We start from the raw sequence: 13478 nt of genomic DNA, 5'->3' as shown, positions 1-13478 counted from the left end.
ATGGAAAAGGACCGTCTTCAGAATATGTCAGTGTGAAATCTCGTTGTGCTTAAAAGTAACGGAATGGGACAAAGTGGAACATAAATCAGACCAACAGAAAAAAAAGTAAAGGGAATTTTTTCTACAAAAGAAAGTACTTAAAGTGTTTCGTTTTGCATGTACAGTTTTGTCACCAAGGACCTCAAGTGATCATTGGGTCCAAGGAACCTACCATCATCATTACCGTGTACAAGTTGCAAATGTAGTGGGGTAGAAATGGGAGGATTGCTTGAGAAATGAGTGGCACTGTTGTCATTCTGAGCTTGACGTCTCATTTTTGACAATATTAGTGTTAAGGACCCAATCTCTGTTTTGGACCCTGTCCATGTTAAGGACCTTCGATCCCCTTTCATAGTCGTCTACAGTCTCTAATCGTTATTATTATTAAAAAAAATTTTTTTTTTTTTTTTTTTTTTTTTTAATCAAGAATTTTTTGTTTCGCTACTCAGACTTATGTCAGTTGCAGTTTATTTCCCATTGCTGTGCAGGTAGCTTTGTGTGTGTGAGTGTGTGTAACTGGAGTTCTTTATTCTTCTGCTTAGTGTTGGTTTACACATGTTTTTGTGGAAGAACCAAACGTTTTTCATATGCTTGATTTATTTTTGAATATTTCTTTTTATTGTGCTTCTCTCTCTCTCTCTCTCTCTCTCTCTCTCTCTCTCTCATTGTTCTGTTAAAAGTTGTAATATACATCTTCTATTTTGAATATCACATTATTAAACTGTTTAGTTAATAAAAGAGTATGAGCTGTTCCATATTTCATTGTTTTGTTTAGAATCTGAGGTTTGTGAAGGATACGCACATCCTCCAGCAATTTTTTTGTTTTTCTTTTTTCTTCTTGAGGTTGCCACATAAACCAACTGGCAAAGAATGGGGAATGAGTAGGGGGTCAGTTAAAATCAAAAATCTGTTGTGTGATAAGCCATTTTGCAGTCTGGTTCTGACAAAACGGACATGGCTGCTGTTAGATGATGATTTGTACAAACAGATAAATAATTGTAATTTAGCAACATGTTATTTGTAAGTTTGCTGTTGTCACTGATTTGTTCCAGAATATCTTCAGAATGATTGCGCCAATTTATTTTGGCAGTATATGATATTTATAATCTGGCTCCTCCCAGAGAAAGGTCGCTATCAGGTTGTTTATGGAATCCACATCCTCTCAGCATGAGCCTGAATGAGTACTTTTCATTTATCATGTTGCCATAAAGTACAGTGTGCACAAGCTTCCACTTGTAGTCGCTCTAAGTAACACACACTAAGTAGACGCTTTCCTAAAATTGTTGTGCAATAGAAAATTGGTTATACATTTTACTTTCATGACCTCAGTAGCATGATGGCTGTTCACATATATTTGAAAAAGAGTGAAGCCAGAGGCAATATTTTTTTGAGTGGCACGTTCAAGTTCTTGTTTGGTTTTTGATTGATTTTGATATACACAGATTTGTTCGCTGGGTTGCTGTGAAACCAGTTATTTCAGTATAAGTTTGAAACAAACTTCCTGGAATCCTCTGTGCTGGTTTCAAAGGTCACAATTGTGGTACACAGGAGATCTCTAGGGAAAGAGAATGGTTGGGATTTGGGAGGAGTTGAAAAGTGCATTATGTTGGTTTTGAGAACGGTATTTGCTCAGAGAGAGGTGTATATCTTTTTATGCTGTACAGCTTTGTGTACACTTAAGGCCTCTATATTTATTTATTTATTTATAGGCGCAGTAATAGAATTATTTGCTTACTCCATTTGTATGTCTTGTACATGTTAATTTACAGACTTTTAATGTACATATATAGGAAAACAAGAAAAATAAGGCTTAGCTTACATTTTAAACAGATTTAAGTGGTTTTATATTGTGAAGCATTTCTCCCAATGGGATCATGATGGAGAAATGAAGTCAACAATACACATGTTCCATGATTTACAAACATGTATGTCAGTTTTAAGACAACTGTTGACATGCTAACTAGATTTCAGCCGAATATATTTTCATCTAAACTATGGCCAAGCCCAAGTAATTCATATTAATTCTGTATTTTAGCAGTAGCCTCTTATTTGTTCAGTTTGTTTGAAATAAGGTATCAATCAACTTGGAAGTTTTGCTCCATGGGTTGGAGACGAATGAAGCTGATTGTGACAGGTCACATCTGTGAAAGCTGCCCAGCTTTCCATGAATGATGTATAATTTTTTTTTATTATGAACAACCGTTGAGATTGTCTGAGGTGTTGTTTGAATTTACAAATGGTATCTTGAAATATGATTATGGTCTTGTTGAAATAGATTATTTGTAAGTTATTTCATGTATTGATGTCAGTGGGCAGCTCCGCACTTTTTTCTCTTTGTTTTTTTTATATATTTATTTTTTTTAATACGTCCACTGCCACTTTTGTTTTTACATTTTGTTGTGTGTTTGTGGAAAGGTAGGTTGAACAGATGGGTCTTGAGAACATACAGAACACGCATGCTTGTTTTCAGCAAAATATTTAGGAGAGCTGTTGCATAGCAATGCTGCTTAGGTAGTTCATGTTGCTGTTTTCATGTTAAATACCCAGAGGATATTTTGGTTCAGGTTGAATCGGTTAAGCATTGGACTTCTTATTCAGTGTTCACTGGTAATGAGGGTAAGAGTCCCTATAGCCCTGTGTGGTGGTCAGTTGGGCTTTAAGCAGCAAAGAAAGTAAGTTTAATGCCCTAATGACCACAAACAAGAACGCCAGAGAATCGACAGACAGACAGAAAATACGAAAAAACTTAGCCGTATGAAGAGCACAGGTACAGGAGTCATGATGGCTGCCGGAAAAAGAGGGCGATAACCAGCGGGACAAAGGGGAGGTTACCTACTTCCGGGAGGTTATCGGCCGTAGTTTCGTCTGCTCCGCATAGGCGGATAGTAGTTTGCACAGGACAGGAATGTCAGACCCCTGCCGGAGTCTGCACTAGTTGGGTCACGGTAAGTATGTTATTCAAACGTAATTTTAGATAGAAAATTTCCTTTTACACAGGTCGTAGAGAGAGATCATACCCAGGGTTTGAGTGTGGGCTTGGTTTTTGAGAACACACACCTCTTGCATCACTTCCAACTGCCCCATTCCTCTTGGGCTTATTTTGTGTGATAAATCAATCTGATTACTCTTGACGGGCCACTGAGCTTTGAACTTTGGGGGGAGTCAGACCTGTATTCAGTAAGCAGATATTGAGGGGGGAAGACATTATATGAAAACCTTCTTATTAAGGACTTTAGTTGTTGTTTTGATATAAGGTTGTGTATATTTTGTCCAGAGTTTGATGATGATAGATTTGATAATTGGTTATACCAGTTAGTTGAAAAGTGGTTCTGTTATAGCTTGAGAAGCGGATGTGTTGGTTATAAGTTAAAAAGTGGTTACGTTGAGAATTGGGTTTTCTTTCCTGTTACCTTTTGTTGGTTACATCCAGTTGTGTGTGTGGCCAGGAAGGGGGAAGGTGGTGGGTATGGGTCAGGTGTGGCACACAGGTGATCCTTTTAGTTCATTGTTCCAGTTGATCAGGTGTATTTTAATGGTTGGGAGGGTATTGTGCTAATCCTTTAGCTTCAAGGCGCATCTCAGAGACACGGTAAGCCCTTGTCTTGCCAAAACCAGCAGATGCAGAATGTACTTTTCCTCAAGGAACTTGCATCTGTTGACAAGGGTGGGCAGGTGTTGATTCTTTCGTCTGAACTAACTTCTGTGACAGCTGTTTCCATCTGTATCTTATCATCCAGTTACTGTTCATGAACTCTTCTAAAAGCAAATAAAACATGGATTGTAGTGTTGTGCTCATTTATCATTCAGATGATGATCTGCAGTGTGATGAACATTAATAACAAGCAGTTGTATAGATACATAGATTAGCACAAGTCGAGGGTGGTTGTGGCGGTAGTAGTTTCCTTGGTACTGATTGTTGAAAGAATATAGCAAAGGAAAAAGATAACCGGTGGTAAAATGGAAATAAATGGATAAGGGAAAAGCCAGGGAGGAAAACCCATGAAAGTAGACTGCTGTTGAATCTTTTAAAAATCAGAATATGGGGCTCAGATGAGCTAGTTGTGAATAATTTCAAAGTTGCAACAATTGAGAATTTAATTATTTTGACTGTGTTAAAAAAAACAAAAACGGTTTAATATGACAGAATCAGTAACATTTGCGTTCTGGGAGATCATCAGATTATTGTAATGGAGATGGTAGGTGGTTTTGTAGAGTGTATCGCCTTTGATCATTGAAGCGAACACTATTTTAAATGTGAAAGCACAGGCCTTCAAAGCACACGATCTCATGCCATGATATACGTCACATGTTTGGAAGCGTTGTGTTGTCCTTGTTCTCTTCAGATCAGTTCTTCGTCCCCTTTCTGTACATAACACATAACATAGCTAATAATATACAATGGTTCACATGTTTGTTGAAGGAGATACTGAATGGATGTGTACATAGAATGGTTTGCTACCTGATGTAAAGCGTGACAGTAGAGTAATAGTTTTTCGGTTTTGTCTTGGTGTTCATAATCACGGTCTTGATAAACTTGGATCAGTGACTTGGACCAGTGTACATTTATAAATTGACTTCTGGATTTATGCATATTTTGTCATGTATATATGGAAGAGGTATGGGAAAAGGCCTCCCCCCCTCCCTCTCTCTCTCTCTCCTCTTGCTGTCTGGTTTCTCAAGCAGAGATGTGTAATGATTTCCTTTCTTCTGCTTACTGATTGATATCTTTCATTGATTTGACATGGCCACATTCATTGATCTGTTTTGTGACTGAGTACTCCTTTCCTGGAGGTTCGTTTTTGTGACTTCGTGGTATGAACCATTTTGTATGTATTTCAGTGAAGGAGCTGGAAAATGTGGCTAGTCAGAAATAAAGATGTCCTGTTCAATGGAAGGAACTTCTGCCTTGTTCTTTTGGCACTAATGATCCTGTTGGGTGAATGGACTGGACATTTCAAAAGAAAAAAACAACATAATCCTGCAGAAATCTTTAAGAATTGGGGGAGATGGCGAGGGGAGCATTTAATGACACTATCTGTGTTTGCTGCAAAGTACATAATAAATTGTGTACTTGTAAATGCTGCTACTCCCTGTGATGCTTGTCAATGGAACAGTTAGAGCTTTGGACTTAATTCTGAGGGTCCATCGAGTCTTGGTAATACCACGATTTAGCAGTCACTCACATAAATGTAAGAGTCACGCAGTATCTTGGAAATCAGAAAAAAAAGTGGATAGTGTATGAAAAGGAAATTCTTTCTCCCCATTATCTTCCCAACAAATCGAGAAAAATGCAGTTACACATGATACATTTAAAATATTCTTCAATAATCACAGATTTGCATGGTCAGAAGCATACACACACACACATGAAAAAAAAAAAAAAATCAAAGAAGCCTGATGCTTCAAGTAAAGTTGATTTCTCCCTCTCCTCACTATTTTCACTGACAATTACTGAAAGAAGATTCTGTTACATAATTAAAGACTCAAAACACAGTAACATTTGCATTACACAAAATGCAAACCCTCTAACAAACATGACTAAATAGCATTTGACAATGTGTTCTGTGTCTGGAAATGCGAGGGAACATAGTTACAAAATTCAAATCCAGTATAGTGCTATGTTATACATGATCACTACCTCTGTATGGTAACTTTAAAACAAACAACAAAAATATCCTATTTAAACCAACAAAAAATCCAACGAGGGTAATACCTCTGAGTGTTCACACTGTCTGATCTGAATACACAAAGAGTTTGCGGCTGTCTATTGCAATAAATGCAGATCACAGTTCAGTGTCTACTGAATTTTATTTCTCCTGTAAAATTCTGACTGCACATAACCAATGCGCACATGTTCACGGTCTGGCGGGTCCAAGTTGTTTTCCAGCCGATGGCCGTATTCAGACGAAGCCAGAGTGGGCACTTCTTTCAGTTTTTCCTGTACAGCAAGAACATCGGGGAATTAATATATTGTCTTTAACATGGAATGACAAGATCTGATTATATGAAGATGATGACATTCCTCTCAACTAAAAAAACAACAACAATGTTAGCAAACAAAAGGTAACAGCAGTGTGAAAATTTCTGCACTTCCAATACAGGGTATGCGCCATCCAGAATTGAATTTTTTCAAATTTTGAAGTCTTCTCAAAGTTCAATAGAATTTTTTTTTAAAAGAAAGAAAAGTAAATTATTAAAAATATATATTTAATCAACTACTTTGGTGCGCTGGAGGAAGAATAAATTATTCATGACAGCTTTTCCTTCTCAGCATCCATTATCAATTTTCCTAATTATTCAGGAATCGTATCTTGGCATACAATCTCATTTTCAAGGTGGTATAGAAGCATGCAGACTGTTCTGTTCTGTACACAATTCACCACATGTTCAGGAGAAAAAAGTAGTTTATTTAATCTAAAAAGGAGCTTGAGCCTGACCTAAGCACAAACCCACTACTACTCTCATAGGTATAAATCATTTACCTATAATGACCCCCCTCTCAACCCCCACCAAAAAACACACAAACAACAAAAAACATGTGAACTGCATCAAGAATATAATATAGAAAAGGCCGACATACTGAAGCCAAGTGAGCCTGCAGTATCCATGTTACTTTGCACAGATGCTGTACTACACAGTATCCATGTTACTTTGCACAGATGCTGTACTACACAGTATCCATGTTACTTTGCACAGACACTGTACTACACAGTATCCATGTTACTTTGCACAGACACTGTACTACACAGTATCCATGTTACTTTGCACAGACACTGTACTACACAGTATCCATGTTACTTTGCACAGACACTGTACTAAACACGAAGATGAACTTTGGCATCATGCACTCTTTATTTTATCTGGTCAGTTTCAGTTTCTCATATGCCTGATCAGCAGCATGACCGAAAGCACTCGGACCTCGAGTGCACGCATATATTATATTTGTGAACCAACCAGAGTGGATTTCTTTGACACAATTTCGCCAGAGGACAACACTTACGTTGCCTTGGGTTCTTTTTCAAAAGAAGCGCGTGCGTGCTGCACACAGGATCTCAGTTTATTTTCTCATCCAAAAACAACTAGATGCTGATTTTCCAGTCAGATCTGGGAGAGAGGGCAAGACCAAGATTTGAACTCTGGCCCTCATGGACACCGTACTGGCATTGTGGAGTGATGGCCTAGAGGTAACGCGTCCGCCTAGGAAGTGAGAGAATCTGAGCGCTCTGGTTCGAATCACGGCTCAGCCACTGATATTTTCTCCCCCTCCACTAGACCTTGAGTGGTGGTCTGGACGCTAGTCATTCGGATGAGACAATAAACCGAGGTCCCGTGTGCAGCATGCACTTAGCGCACGTAAAAGAACCCATGGCAACAAAAGGGTTGTTCCTGGCAAAATTCTGTAGAAAAATCCACTTCTATAAGGAAAACAAATAAAACTGCACGCAGGAAAAAAAAACAAAAAAAAAAGGTGGCGCTGTAGTGTAGCGACGCGTTCTCCTTGGGGAGAGCAGCCTGAATTTCACACAGAGAAATCTGTTGTGATAAAAAGAAATACAAATACATATACAAAATAAGTGTCTGAACCATTCTGCCACCTTCCTCCCTGATGAGTACTACCACATATTACTGTACACATCTGAAAGTAAAAACTGATAATTCGCAGGTCGTTTGTTTCGGACAGGTACATTAGTCAAGTGGTCTCTTTGCACTTTTTTTTTTCCCATCTAAAGAATTCATGAGACCCACTGTTTAAAGCCCAATTTTTGCTTTGTGGATTACAGAGACTTAACAAACCCCCAGATTCAGCGCTTATAGCTTTTAGAGGCGTTTGATTGGCTGAGAGCGGACTGGGCCAAGACTGCTCGTCTTTTCACTGTTAGCCGTGCGAAATTTGGCCAAGCAGAGCAAACCGATAGGCCTAGTTTGCATCAGTTTGACATGGTAAGTACATGTAACACCAAACATGGAGTATAATACAAACTCCTCCTTTCAACAGACATAGGAACCTGCTGAATTCTTACTTCCCTTTAATACAATCAAAAATGAAATTAAATCCATGTCAACATTCAGTGGGTTATGCAAATGGACACATCAGTACACACCCGCCCTTGATATTAGTACTGCTGCTGACATTGCTGGGTGAACGTGGCCAAATTGCATAAAACCGGACTGGCACACTGGTGGAAACAAGTGACCATTTGTGACAAGTTGCATGGCATCATGGTCCTTTAAAAGACACACTCTGGCCTGACACCTCTCACTTTAGTTTTTGACTCACTTGTGTAAACAAAGTGAGAGTATGTTTTAACCCGGTGTTCGGTTGTCTGTGTGTGTGTGTGTGTGTGTGTGTGTGTGTGTCCGTGTATCTGTGTATTGGAATTTTTTGTTTAATGTCCCGTCACACATATCGGTGATTGAAGACATTTTGCTAAAGTATTTATGAATACATCTGAGTATTATTGGTTAGAAGGGGTGGGAGATGTGGATGAATGGAGGGTTGGCGGAAACTGATGCAGATAGTAAAGAAGGGAAATTACTCTGTAATTAATACTAGGGGACTTAATTCATCACAAGTGAGTCTTGAAGGCCTTGTTTTTCTTGTCCCAGTGACCTTCTCAATGGTGATTTGCCTCCCATGGCTGAAGAGCATCCCCTATCCTGGCAGGATGTTTGAAATCAGGGTTATCCTTCCCTAGAAGAGTGCCTTTCTGAAGGTAACGAGTCTCATCCCATCTACCTGAATTAAACAACTGATATCAAGATATCAGTGAGCTGCCATCACCCTTTTTCCTCTCTGTACAAACGACTCCGCTGGGTTTAAAAGTTCAGCCACAAGGGAAGGCCAGGAGCTGGACACTGGATGTCAGAGGCTGTTGAAGATGTGTATCAAAGGGATGCATTTTGTGGGCAGTGGGAGCTTGTCCCCACTACCACCCACAGCTACAACAATCCTGGATGCCACAGAAACTAGTTGATGCAGGAGATGCTGCAATTTTTCGTTTTTAATATTACTGTTAACAGTAAAAGAAATACACAAAACTAAACATCTCCTACATGGATACATTTGCTGGCACAAATCAAACGAGAAGAATAAAATATATAATCAAGTAAAATACAGTTAAAAAAACAACAACCCTTAACTCAATACATATAATTATGTGAATTCATGCATGAAACTACAAAGCAAAAAAACTTTCATAAAATGCAGTTCTGGTACACATAGACTCACCTCATCGTTGACCTGAAGACCTCGGGATTTGGCATGCTCCCTGTCGTCACGGTGAAGTTTGTTGTTGTATCCATCCACCTTACGGAAAAGTCTGTCGTAGGTGTGATGTGCATTCTTCTCCTGCAAACATATAAGTCAAACTTCACAATTTCTAGTTAAGGACAAAAGCTATGTTACTTATCTCACAAAACCAAAAACAGGAAGTTCAACGCTGATGAAAATTTCAGTCTTTCAGTGAATAACACTCAAGACTTTAAAAAAAACAAAAAACTCTACTGGTTTCAAAATGAAGAGACTGGTAAATGGAAGGGGTGTTAAATAATGATCAACCATCAGCCACTCCACATCTAAAAATCTCAGAAAACAATGCCGGCTCTGTGGTCAGAAAAACAACAACAAACCAATACTACCACTACTACTACTACTACTAATAATAATAATGGTACTTATATAGCGCTGAATCTTGTGCATAGACAAATCTAAGCGCTTTCGCACCAGTCATTCTCACGCATGCATAACTCTAAAACTGGAGAAACTAAAGACAAGGAAGAGGCAGGCAAGGGAGGCTATTTTGGGAAGAGGTGGGTTTTAAGGCCAGACTTGAAACAGCTGAGTGTAGAGACTTGACGAAGCGAAAGAGGAAGTTCATTCCAATTGCAAGGTCCAGACACAGAGAAAGAACGGCGGCCAACAGTCGAGAGTTTGAATCTGGATATGCATAAGTGGAGTGAATCCGAAGCTGATCATAGTGAGCGAGATGGAGTGTAGAGGTGAAGGCGGTCACAAACCAAAACAAACACACACACACATAACCAAACCAAACACACACATAAACTAGCGGTATTGCAGTGTTAAAAGAAACTTGTGTACTTAAAAATGGAAGCAAACAACATACAAGTGAGGTCTTCATCAGCAAATGAAAGAGTGCATTAAAGTGTGTGTTGAGGAAACAGACAGCATATTTGTATTTATGTGATTCCAAACCGGTTCCACTCGGAAATACATAGAGAGAAATGAAAACACCACCATCTTGAAAATAAGAAACATTAATTTGCCATGATCATGCGGACATGGTAATATTTGTTTAATCACTATGAATTTGCCATGATCATGTGGACATGGTTGATGTTGTTCTTGTTTTATAATGTGTTGCCATGATCATGTGGACATGGTAATAATTTCCTTTGTTTAGTCACCATTAACTTGCCATGATCAAGTGGGCATGGTATACCTTTTTTTTCATTGCTATTAATTTTGCTTGTTTTGTTTCTTTTCTTTCAGTTTGTGTGTGTGTGTGTGTGTGTGTGTGTGTGTGTGTGTGTGTGTGTGTGTGTGTGTGTGTGTGTGTGTGTGTGTGTGTGTGTGTGTGTTTTCTTTTGCTACATTTTGGTATGAAGCTGAATAATAAAAAGAAAAAAAAAGAAAAGAAAAAAAAAGAATGCAGAACTGGACGTGAGTGTGGTACGAGTCTTCATGGGTGCATGACACGACAGCCTCTTCATCACCTCGTCCCCCTACAGAAAGTTAAAGGCTTTCCTCCAGTACATGTGTTCAGGGATACAACTGATGTTATATTTTTAAATGTGTGTGTGAGAGAGAGAGAAAAAGAGCAAGAGCGCACGCGCTCGCTCGCACTTAATTTCGAAAGTTTGAAAAAGCTTCACATGTAAAAACTTCATAAACGAGGTGTACCTGTTCTTTTAAGCACAATGTCTATCATTTCGATACTTCTTGACACGCAACAGCTTTAAGTTTGTTACTAATGACAACTAAGTTGGTATCGAGACTATTTCTCTCGCTCAAGCTCGTCACCTTTTTTGTTGAATTGAAAACTGTTCGTTCCGCTGGCTCGTTCCTCTCCGTGGGAATGAAGGAGAATGCGGACACCTCGCAGGGTCTTCCATACAGCGTGTAGTTGTCTGCAACAGTTTGCACCTGCAGAACGTGCTCCTTGGCCGCCATCTTTGTTGTGATGTGCCGTCTGCAATGGTTGCCAGGAAAAGATGTTACGAGCATGTAAAAATTTGTATTTGTTTATTCATTTTCTATGCGGCGAACTTCCTACGATTCAATAGCAATAAAAATACAGCAATAGCTTCTGACTTAATGATTCTTTTTAAAAAAAATGTTAAAAGACAGTTGGTTTTGTCAGTTATTACCCAGCATGCTCTTCCTGCTCAACGTGTTTTTTTTTTTTTTTTCAATGGTTGGTCGTCTGCAAGATGTACAAACGGTATGAAGTTACCTCCCTTGTGCTTCTCTCTCTCTCTTAAATATACTTAAAAACTGCAAAAATCGACTAATGCATAAACATCTACACAAATTCAGTTGACATTAAAGGTACCCTATTATACTGAGAAATTCACATGAGCATGCATGTTCACACCGGCGCATGCATTCACAAAGCCACAAACACACCTGTACACCTGCACCTGATACTTAGGTAGGTTCTGTTAGTACTCATGCCTTAAACGTACAGGTTGTTTGTTTGTGTGTGTGTGTGTGTGTGTGTGTGTGTGTGCTGGTTTTCTCCCTTCAACCGTGAATTGTCTCGTTTGTGGAACAATAAATGTCATTTTATCAGTGCATGTCGCTTGTGTGTGTCTTGAGTTCACCATATTATATTTTGTTTTGAATATGAAAAGATAAATAAATAAATAAAGATAATAACAGAAAAAGTGTGACAACAGGTTGTCACCTCGGCCCCACCCCAGCAATGTATACGGACTCGGATGACTTCAATGAAATATATCTAAATTATTTTCATTGTACTTCATTTGTGCGTACACGTGAGGGGGAGGGGGGCAGGGGTGAGGAAGCGGCTCGTGAAATGAACTGTTGTTGTATGATTACTGCACATTGTTTGTTTGTTTGTATGTGTGTGTGGTTTTTATTTGTTTTTGTTTTTTGTTTGTTTGTTTTGTTGTTTTTTAATAGGGGAAATAAATCTGTATTATCACTGCCCTCGAGTTCAGTGTGTGACAGATCCGATTATTCAAGAATGAATATAGACTTAATTTGCAGAAACAGACTGGTGAACACACACACACACACACACACACACACACACACACACACACACACACACACAGAGATTGAATCACGTTCTCACTCACGCCCTATTTGTCTCCCTTCGACCGGTCCAAGAATGTTCCTTTAATTTCATAAAAACCAGCCTTTAAAAGATGGTGTGCAACAATAGGCCTACGACAAGTGAAAAAACTACGAATAAACTCTGATAAACATTTCCATGTGAAATGACTGCAGTCACCACAAAATTACCCTTACGTGGAACGAAATACTGCAATACGAATGAAACAAACTCCGAAACAAGGACAACCAAAATGCTTTTCCATGTTTTCCCCCAAACTATGGGGGCAGCTACACACCCGGTGCTCCAGCCATTTTAGGTGCTGCTGTTCCATCTGCCTGTTTTCCATTTCAGAAATTCTCTGTTGATGTCAGTGACAAAAGTGCAACAGAATGCTATACCCGCACAGAATCAATGCAAAGACATAGAGCGAATTAAGAATTGAAAGAGAGAGATGTGAGAATTTTTATGATGAAGTCACACTTGTCTACGGATCGCCAGGCCGCGATGAAAAAAAAATCTTGCAATACAATACAATACGATACGATATAATAAAACACAACTGTTTGTTGATCCAGGAAAATAAGTATCGCTGGTAACGTACACTGACTCACGAAAGCCTTCATACACCAAAATCGTTTGCTAAATGAAAAATTATTAAAAAGATAAACAAATAAATAAATAAAAAGAACAGACAAAAATCTCTTTTCAAAGTCACGAAAGCCTCCGGAAAAAAGAAGAAGAAAAAAAAGCTGCGTATTTTATACCATTATTTTATCTTATTTCGTTTCATTTATATATATATATCTCTATTTTTATGAATCAGAGGACAGGCCGAGTTGAACCCGCCTCGCTCACTGTGGTTGTCTCCCTTCGATCGTCAGCTATTTTTACGTTTCCAGTTGATCATGTTATTTCCCTTTCCATTCAGATTCTCTCGAAGCCTCAATATCGTCGTGTAAAAACATTTTTGCCTTTACTTAACATCTGCCATAAAACAAACACACACTGACGTACACTCACTCTCATACATATGCATATAATAATAACACACACACACACACACACACACACACTGACCTGCAAATACACACTCACTCGCATACCCATACATATAAT

General features: G+C 38.7%; 1 protein-coding gene across 1 annotated transcript; it reads right to left on the bottom strand.

Moving 5' to 3' along the window:
- Positions 1-5343: 5343 nt before the first annotated feature.
- On the bottom strand, positions 5344-11244 carry LOC143300641 (cilia- and flagella-associated protein 90-like). Its single transcript, XM_076614454.1, has 3 exons — positions 11081-11244; positions 9269-9388; positions 5344-5977 (listed from the first exon to the last, which is right to left on the bottom strand). Exons 1-3 carry the CDS (start codon positions 11228-11230, stop codon positions 5837-5839), a joined length of 411 nt encoding a protein of 136 aa, XP_076470569.1. The 5' UTR covers positions 11231-11244; the 3' UTR covers positions 5344-5836.
- Between the last annotated feature and the right edge of the window lie 2234 nt (positions 11245-13478).

The sequence above is a fragment of the Babylonia areolata genome, chromosome 26 (assembly GCF_041734735.1).
Source record: "Babylonia areolata isolate BAREFJ2019XMU chromosome 26, ASM4173473v1, whole genome shotgun sequence".
Lineage (NCBI taxonomy): Eukaryota > Metazoa > Mollusca > Gastropoda > Neogastropoda > Buccinidae > Babylonia > Babylonia areolata.
Note: the sequence above shows the minus strand (reverse complement) of the source record. Positions and strands in the feature narration are given on the sequence as shown.

Coding starts and splice junctions, on each gene's coding strand:
- LOC143300641 (XM_076614454.1), bottom strand. CDS start 11,230: ATGGCGGCCAAGGAGCACGTTCTGCAGGTGCAAACTGTTGCAGACAAC. Junction 9,389..11,080: donor TTTTCAATTCAACAAAAAAG/GTGACGAGCTTG, acceptor ATATGTTTGCAG/GAGAAGAATGCACATCACAC. Junction 5,978..9,268: donor GTCTTCAGGTCAACGATGAG/GTGAGTCTATGT, acceptor CTTGCTGTACAG/GAAAAACTGAAAGAAGTGCC.